The following is a 10,133-nucleotide window of genomic DNA, read 5'->3' as shown; positions in this document are numbered from 1 at the left end:
TATGAGTGCAGTATTAGGATAATCATCAACATTAATTTCTCCTATTTTCTTACTCAGATTTCAAGTATAGTGATGTATGATATTTTGAGAACTAACTAGCTACTAGACTCTTGCTGAAAAATAGTGTCAGTCAAATTAAACTCTTAAAGAATTAAACATATATTCTTAGAAATTATTATTTAGCAAACCATTGTGTGGTATTAATTAATTTAAACCAATTTAGCTTGGAATGAATTTCTTAAAGACTGCACCCACAGCATGAATAATTATTATATATTAATTTCTAGAAATTGAGAAGCACCTAAGCCCCCTTTGACTATTGCTCATGATTGTGGATATTTCTGTTATATAACTAGAATAACAGAAATAATAGAATATAACCGAATTGGTTAATGACTTAGACTCTAATCTAGTACCCTGCTTCCAGTTCCTTTATTCTCTGATCTATTTCACTAGACCAAACAGTTTTAACTCATATCATATTCATATCTAAGTTGTGTTATTTGAATATTTTAAATGGTGTGTTAATAGAACTAACAGTGAAATAAAATTTAAAGTTATTATTGTTTCAGATAGGAGTCTTACTAAATTCAAGAGTAATAAAATAGAAAATATACAAAATATGGTAGTTTGGAGAGCTCATAAAATCATTCTCTTACAACGAATCAACATATCCACCTTTGAGATCATAAGTTATAATAACAACAATATGAAATATAGTACATGTATGTGCAATTAGAATTCAAGATGTGTGGTCTGATCAATCAATTATTAATGTTTTGTCTGTTTAGACAGCTTCAAACCTCTGAATAGGTTAAGCCCTTTAAGGTATCTTAGTTAAAGATTTTGAAACTAAAAACAGACCCATTTCTTGATGATCGTGGACTTCCTTGCAAGTTCAACCTATTAGTGTGAGATTTGTCAGGTACTTGCAGATGTAACTGACTGGTTTGTGTTTTATTTTTTTTTCTTGGGCTTCGGCCCCTTTATCTTACCCAAAAAATTAAAAAGACCAAAACTAGCCCAATAAAAACCCATGTATTGATTAGTGTGAGATTTGTTTGGTAAAAAAATACCAAAAAATAGTAGACAGCCCACTATACAAAAATCCAAAGATTGAACCCAAAAAATATAATGTACACAGTTTAACATGATAATTACATCAATAAATGTTTTTACGATTTGAACCGTAACTTTGAAATTATACGAAAACAATTAAATTGTTATTCTAAATTTTTTTTCTCTAATAAAATAAAATAAAATAAAAACAAAAGTAGGATTAGGCATGTTCTAAAATATAATTATATAAAAGCCACGCGAAATTAATAAATATGATAAGATTGTTTTTATCTTTTAGATAAAAGAAACTTTTAGTTCAGGTTGTTAGAATGAGAAGGTTTCCCCGTGTGGTTTTTTGCAACAGGCCAAGCCACAATAATGTGCAAACTGAAAATATTATCTTAAACTAACTTTTTTTTCTTTTAATTTTTTTCATTTTATTGAAGCCTTAAGTACATATATACATACAACACACCAAATTACCAATAAGAGTTTCTTTTATTTAATGCCATCTTATATCCAAGAAAATCATAATAAAAGTAAATAAAAATAATGTTATATTTTTCAATGTATATTAAACATGTAAACATAATTCTAGTAATTTTGGCTATTAATCTCAATGACTAAAATTATTCCTTTATTTTATTGTAATATGTTGATTGGTTTGTAGATAGGAGAATACATTGAAGAATTTCAGTTAGAAGGCATTAAATATTGAGGAATGAAAAGGGGTTCCATGCATAGTAAGTGGAAAAATCCGGGGTGTTTTGAGGAACACCAAAAGCATAAGCATGCATAGGGATATATATCTGAAGTGAGAGCAGAGAATACTTATTACTGGATTGGATTCCAGTTCTGTCACAAAATCAAGTTGAGGAACCACAAGACAACCAAGTACGCTAAAGTTTTCATCTGTCAGAACTTCCTGGATTCTTGTAGTTCCACTGTTCTTTCTCTTTTACCAAACTTAATAAATATTACACGCTCTCAAAACTGTTCTATCTCATTTTTTTTAAATAAAATGAACAATGATATTTTGAAAGTGGTATTCTAGTAATTTTAGTAATTAATTTTAATCATATAGAAAATGACTAAAATGACTAGAATATCAGTATTTATAAAATATTTAAACATTTTCTAATAAAATAAACTCGTTTTTTTGTCTCTTATTTTTACTATATTCTCATAATATTTAAAAAGATATTAGTAACTAATATTTCCCTTACATATGTTTTGTATTTTAATCAATATTAGTTAATTTTTTATTTTTCACTAAAATTATTAATTCTCTAACATTTTCTGATAAATATTTTAAAAAATGTATTTAGTTAATTCAAATATAAAAAAAATATTTATTTAGTCATACAAATATTTTTCAAAATTTGTTGAATCTTTAACATGTAACAACTTAATATCAAATTATTGAGATGTTGGAACTTGGAACCAAAATAAAGCATATTAATAAAAATTGAATGAAAAGAAATCAAAACCAAAACAATAATTTATTTGAAACATATTAAACTAAAATATATTCGTCTAGTATTCCTATTCTATTGAAAAATTTGTAGCGCATATTAGTCCAAACAATATATAACATTGTTTAAAGTCTATACTTTGTATCCAATTACACAGAAGAGGCTATAGAAGTCTGTAATAGCTTCCCACACATTGATGATAGTAACAAAGATACACAGTTTATGATGCTAATTAATTAAAAACCATTCAAAACACAAGTATCTTCTAATTCAAATAAAAGCATATATAGACAACAGGGTGAGTAGTCATATACGCTATTATATTATATAGTAATTATAATGATGATCAAAGCACCCATCCATGCATGAAGTTATTGGTCTCACAACCCATGTTCTTAGCAACATTATTAGATGCTTCAGGTTGAACATAGTGATGGTACCTGTTCAAAACAACTTCTTAATTTAGAATTCCATCCCGGAATATATATTAATTTCAAAGTTATTATTGAAGAGAAGGGAAAAAAAGTTCTAAGGAGAAAAAAATCAGTGGCAATTCTTCATACCCTTATTTATAGTGTTTTTTAAATTTAATTTTAGTGCATTTTTCAGTGTAAATCAATTCTTTATATCCTTATTTATAGTATTTTTTAAATTCAATTTTGGTACATTGTCAGTGTAAATCAATTTTTCATGTGTATTCAATCACGTAATATCACATTATAAAAAATAATTACTATTTTTATTGAATATGTGAATAATCATAAAAAATAGATGTAATTATAAAAATGTGTAAAAAATTTTAAACTGTCAATGCATTAAATTTTTTTTCTTTATAATAAGAATAGGATTGACTCTCAAAATGAAAAGCAGTAATTAAATATATCAAGAATGTTATTATAATTTCAAATAATATTCCGAAACTATAACTGAAAATAGAACTGGAAAACTCAAAAGACACATGTTATCTGTGTGTAAATCAAAAGCTAAAACTACAAGACAAAATACTGTGAATAGTTAAAATAAAAAAATAAAACATCTCAATGACTATAGAAATCCCTCCTATATATATATATATATATATATATATATAGTCTATGATTTTTAAATTGCTTTTATAAAATAATTGACACCAGTAGTATGACATTTGACCCAAGTTTCAGTTTAAGAAAAAACCATTAGTACTTGAGTGTTAATGCCTTAATCAGGTCATTAATCAATTATTTATGAACACATGACTAAAATTAAATTGAAAATTTAATTTACCCTATTTGTAAGAAAGGCTCAGGTTGGCAATCCATAGGGTTATTGGTTTGAGAAGGCTGAAAGGTAAAGTTGCTGTTTGCAGCAGCTGAAGTTGAACTCCACAAGCTTTCCATAGCTTTTAGATTGAACCCTTCTGCCTCAAGCTGAAAATTCAAGTTTAATTTTTTAAAAGAAAATAAATTAATTTAAAAATGTGTTGATTAATTAAAGGTTTAATTATGCTGTTGGTCCCTATAGTTTTGCGGAATTTTCAATTAAGTTTCTATACTTTTTTTCTTTTAATTGAGTCCTTGCACCAAATTTTTTTTTAATTGGGTTCCTACACTTTTTTTTTCTTTTATTTAGGTCCTTATACCAATTCTTTATTTTTTAGTTGGGTCCCTATAAAATTAAGTCAATTACTACTAAGAGGGACTTAATTAAAAAAAAAATTTAGTGCAGAGACCCAATTAAAAAGAAAAAAAAGTATAAGGACCTAATTGAAAATTTTACGAAACTATAGGGACCAACAGAATAATTAAACCTTAATTAAACTAATTAAACATATATGACAAGAGGTATGTATCCTCCATGGCTAGAATTGTTGCAATAATAATAATCCTATGCTAAAATGTTTGGTGTTATATTTCAAAACCTTGAGCCTAAGTTGCTTATTCATATCTCCAAGATGACGCTCCTGCAAGATCAATAAAAAATGCAAAAATTGAGAAATTTATAACGTGTTTCAGGTTACAAAATTAAAATGTTTGAACACAATGCAAGTCAAGTGTTCATAATGGTCTGCAGATTAGTAATATATAGAATTATAAGATAAAAAATATTAATTGATGATGAGTATCATGTCTTACCCTCCTACGCAGCTCTTCCATTTGTTCGATCATAATTTGTGTCTGCAATTAAAGTAAAAGTCCACAATTAAATTTCTTTTTTGTTATGTAATCTTTACCAAACAAATTGAAACGAACCAGTTCTTTATCACATAATACAAATTGTTTGATGATAGAATAATGTGTAAGCATTTATTTGTCATTCTACCATCTCAAATTTCTGCAAGAAGTGATATCTATTATGATATGATATCAAAATTTTTATGATTGAAAATTTTAGAATTCGATTCTAATTGAATAAAAAAAAGAATTTTAGCAATTTATACAAAACTTTAAGCAAACTAAAAAACTAAATATATTTAAAAAAATATATTAAAAATGTAATTATTTATATGACTTTTTATATTAGTTTAAATTTTTAAAAGAAATAATATGATGGAATTTATTAGAATAGCATGCCATGATTGAAAATTATTGATATGTTAAAAGTACCCTTATAATTATATTTAAGAACCCTGAAAGAGTTATTAGTTTCTTCATGAGTATGCTGTTCTGACATTACTGATGTGGAAGGATGAGATAAAAATTATAGAGAATAAGATCTCTATATATATAGCAATGCATATACACTTAACATTAGTATATTATATTACAGATAGGAACTATTATTATCAATAATAATAAGTCACTATATATATGACTTTAAAGTGACTAATTATACAAGACATGACTCTATAAATTTCTGAGTTATTTTTCTAACAATTTATTGCTTGTGCTTGATCAATTTAGTGCTGTGAGAAGAAATTAAAAAAAAAGTTTAATTTTTTTTGCATAATAATGTTTCATTACCAAGTAATTAAGCATTTCCCCCTCCTCTTTATTTTTACGTCTTTCCTTACTTCCACATTTTCAACCTTATATGATGTTTAATTTAACAGTCAAAACCTTGTTGAAACAAGTTAAACTAGATTATTGTACCCTAATTAATCCATTGATTTAATTTTAGATCCTTTATTAGCAGGCATGTTATATATATAACCAAAGAAAAGTAACCAAATAATTATATAAGGAATTAAAGAACAAAATTGAAGAAAAAGAAAGAAGCAAATGAAAGATAATAGATAGGTGTATGTTTGCACTCACCTTCCTCTGCCTGGCCTGTGCTAAAGCACCTTCAAGCTGTTTCTCAAGATTCTGCAGCTCCTTTATGCTCAATGGTCCAAGATCTTCCCCAAGCAAGTGCCTGTGTTTTACATTGCCAACTAAATTTTGTAATATTTCATTATATATTATGATTTTTGCTAATAAATTCAATTATTACTACTATATTCTAACATACATATCCATATTATTAATTTATTATTGAAAGGTAATTAACTTTTAAGTGTTTATTGTAATTATCATTATTATTAAAAGGGAATTAAGTGAATAATACCTCTGAGTCCTTTGTAGAGACTCATACTTTGCCTTTAGCTTTGATACCTCCTGGTACCAGCTCTGATTATTGCAACACATATGTATTAAAATATTATTCAATGAAAATTACTAAGATCTAATTAGTATCTATATATGATATGCATCCCATTGTTAGTTGAATGGCTTAGAATTTAAACTTCATTAATCTTTATTGTCAAAGATACCAATCTTCTTGCATTGTTTAAAAATTGCTACACTTTTTAGATGAAAGAAGTGGTGAAAAAATACAGTGTACCTGAGTTTCACATTCAACATGCTCATCTTGAGGAGTAAAAGAGCAGCGTTGGTATCGTTCAATAGTTTTGTTGATACTGCATTATTTCAAAGCAAAATAAGAATTAGGATATAATATAATTATATTAATGGTATAATATAACTTTTTTTTTTGAAAATAAGTATAAAAACAAATTATATATTCTTAATTTCTTATATACAAATATTTTTTTATGCAAAGTATATACATAGTCCATAAAACATTTCTTAATTAAAGTAACTAGATATATTTCATAGTTAATTCTTATCAATACCATCCATTTCACTCAGAAATAATAATTTCGGACAAGGAAAAACAATTCACATTGTTGTTCAGTAGAAAATTACTATTTACTATCATCATTTTGCAAATACTCATGTTCAAATTCATACATAGAGTTTTGTAATTGCACAAACATGAAAGGTACATGACAATTGAATGAAAAAGACCCAATTCTAATATTCTGAAAAGGGAAAACGAACGCGGTAATAATAATGCCATGGGTAAATCATGTAGCATACATTTTTTATATTGTTCTCATAAAACAAGCATGATTATGCATTGATTTTTATATAATTTAATTTTAATATATTATCAATATAAAATATCAATGTAAATAATTTATACGTACATCTAATTACGTAAGATTATGTGTCATTAAAAATAATTATTTTTTTATATTAACTGTATAAGTGATCATTTAAAAAAATAATATAATTAAATAATTATATAAAAAATGTTATAATATTAATACATTAAAATTAAATTTTTTTATGTATATATGCGTAATCATAAGCAGGGTAAACTAAATTTTGCATCCATAAAAATTAATTTTAATTTGAAATCAATACAAAGAACAAATATTTCAACTAAGCTTTACCCCTTCATTTAGTTTATTGACTATATAAATTTGAAAAACATATAAATCACTATAATATTTTCTAGAGCAAAAGAAGTGTCTTATTTTTTGGTTAGGCAAGTTAAAACTAAAAAGAAAAGAAAATGTGGACACCACTTGTAAGGGATTATTTTCTCTCACAGACTACTTCTCCAGGAAACCTAGATTATTATTTTATTTTTATTTTTATTTTTTTAGAGAAAATTGGGTGCTCCAACAAGAGAGAAAGTTGAATATAATGCAACAACAAATACAATCCGAAAATTAGAACAAATTAAAGGTGAACAGCTCTAAATCCCTAATCTTGACCAAGAACAAAGTTTTACTTTTCTCTTTATACCTTGGATCACAAAGTTTACTATAGGTTGCAAATTGTTTAACCTAAATCTCTTAACAGAAGAGTAAAAGAATAAAATAAAATAGTAAAAATCTGAGTCCAACTTTTTCATCTTTGCACTCTCCTTTCCTTTTCAAATGTCCTAAAGGCATTCCTTCACCACAGAAAATCAGATATACCTATTAGGGCTAGCAATGAAAAAGGAACAAAGTAAACAAAACAAAAATAAACTAATTCATTATCCTCTTTTTGCTTTTCTTTAGTAAAACCTTATCATTATTCATCACGCGGAAAAATTAAATTACATGTCAAATTAAATTATAACACCTAAAAATAATCTACAAATACAATAAGAAGAGAGTGGAAGAAACCAAGAAGAAAATATCAATAATGGACATGAACATTTATGAAAGTGATGGATAATTAACATACCCAGAAAAGAAAGAGAGAAATAATTGATCTAAAAGAATCAAGAATGAAAAGAAATTAAAACAAGATTTGAGATTATATATAGAATAATAGAACAACTCAACTTGAAAGAGGAAATCAATGATAGAACCAAAAGATCAAAGCATGGATAGAAAGGAATATGGACAAGGGTAATTTTTTTTTTTAAGAAAAAAAAATTAAATTTAAATTTTTTATTTTTTTTTTTCATTTTATAAGGTGTTGGAAAAGCCCTAGATCTTGCACAACGGTACAAGAGAGTAAACACAAAAATATCCATTAAATTTTACAAATAAACTCTCTTGTATGCCTTGTCCACTCATATCATATGATGATTGCTTTCTTCCTTTACTTTGTTTTCCTTCTTAGCTTCTTTCCTTTGCTTGTGAGTTATTAGAAACTTAGAATCAGAAAAGAAGAAGAAAAATATATGATTGTACTGTTCCATAAAAAGAGTATGAAAGCTGAACCAATTTCCCTTTATCCCCCAATAGAAGGTATATGGTATGAGGAAAAAAATAATAATAATATTATTGATTGAATGACCATCATGAAACGTGTCCATCTATGATTGGATGAGAGCAAAATTAAAACTTATGGTATGAAACTATGAAACTTTCTCTAACCCAAGAAATATAATAGAATCCCAAAATTGGAAAAATAATAATAATTAAAAAATAAAAAGAAGAAGGTGTGAAATCATGGAGGAGTATAGTTATAAGATCCATTGATCCAGAAAAGGAAGAACTAAGAGAGAGATAAAGAAGCCAGAAGGTGGTGTCAGATGTATGTGTTAGACAAAGAAAAAACCATGAATGTTGGTGATTGGTAAGAAAAAAAAAATAAAACATTTTTCTAAAAAATACTAAAAAAAAAACTAATGGGGTGAAAAAGTTACCAAAGGTGTATGTAGTTGAAATCTTAAAAATATCAAATGCAGTAGTCTATGGGGGAAAGAAAAATAAAAAAGAAAGCACATAGAAACAGAAATAACCAGTGACCATTTTAGTGAAAGAAACTGAGGCAAAGAAGAAAGTGTTTTGCAGAGAGAAGAAGAGAAGAGATCCAAGATGACACACACATATCTATATATAAATATTTAAAAAAAAAATCAAATGGAACAATAAGAAACAATGGATCTTATAATGAACATTAAATTGTGATTTTTTTTTAAATAAATCAGATCATATATTTATATATATTTATATTATATATATAAATAAAAAAATAAATAAATATACCCAGCACTTCCAAATTCATAGAGCTTGCCACGGCTTGAGAAAATGATGAGGGCAACCTCAGCATCACAGAGAACTGAGAGCTCATAAGCTTTCTTGAGCAAACCATTTCTTCTTTTTGAGAAAGTAACCTGGCGATTGATCTTGTTCTCTATCCTCTTCAGTTCAACTCTCCCTCTACCCATGTTTTTTTTCTTTTTTTTTTTTTAATAAAAGAAACTAAAAACTCTCTCTTTTTCAGTGTTTGTGTATGAGTAGTATTCCTCGAACCACTAACCTCCTCAAAGTAGTTGTGAAATATTTTTAATTAGAAAGAAAATATAAGAGGTTTGTGTCTCACTCTTTGTTTTGGTTTCAGCTAGATATATGGAAGGGAAGAGAGAGAGAGAGAGAGAGAGAGAGAGAGAGAGAGAGAGAGAGAGAGAGAGAGAGAGAGAGAGAGAGAGAGAGAGAGAGAGAGAGAGAGAGAGAGAGAGAGAGAGAGAGAGAGAGAGAGAGAGAGAGAGAGAGAGAGAGAGAGAGAGAGAGAGAGAGAGAGAGAGAGAGAGAGAGAGAGAGAGAGAGAGAGAGAGAGAGAGAGGGGGGGTTGTTGAGATAATAGATAATGGGGTTGTGGGGGTTTGTTTTTGTTTCAGAGAGAAGTGGAAGTTAGTGTGTGAGATATATAGAAATAGACAATGAAGATAGAAAAGGGGGGCACACACAACACTTAACATTTGATCTTCTCTTACAAGAAAATGGAAACCCAAGTTACTCTTATTTTTATCTTATTCCTTTTTTCTAATTTCATTTTGGTAAAATTTGCATGGCCCCCTCTCCTCTCTTCTCTCTTTCTCACTTCCTGCATCTTCTTAATTGCT

At 27.2% G+C, this 10,133-nt stretch overlaps 1 protein-coding gene across 1 annotated transcript; it reads right to left on the bottom strand.

Annotated features, from left to right (window-relative positions):
- Window positions 1-2,633: 2,633 nt before the first annotated feature.
- On the bottom strand, window positions 2,634-9,722 carry LOC112754474 (agamous-like MADS-box protein MADS3). Its single transcript, XM_025802129.3, has 8 exons — window positions 9,277-9,722; window positions 6,336-6,411; window positions 6,060-6,121; window positions 5,768-5,867; window positions 4,646-4,687; window positions 4,432-4,473; window positions 3,798-3,940; window positions 2,634-2,974 (listed from the first exon to the last, which is right to left on the bottom strand). The coding sequence occupies exons 1-8, from the start codon at window positions 9,456-9,458 to the stop codon at window positions 2,881-2,883; spliced, it is 741 nt and encodes a 246-aa protein (XP_025657914.1). The 5' UTR covers window positions 9,459-9,722; the 3' UTR covers window positions 2,634-2,880.
- Window positions 9,723-10,133: the final 411 nt, after the last annotated feature.

This window comes from Arachis hypogaea, chromosome 2, assembly GCF_003086295.3.
Source record: "Arachis hypogaea cultivar Tifrunner chromosome 2, arahy.Tifrunner.gnm2.J5K5, whole genome shotgun sequence".
Taxonomy (NCBI): Eukaryota; Viridiplantae; Streptophyta; class Magnoliopsida; order Fabales; family Fabaceae; genus Arachis; species Arachis hypogaea.
This window is presented reverse-complemented; position numbering and strand designations above follow the sequence as displayed.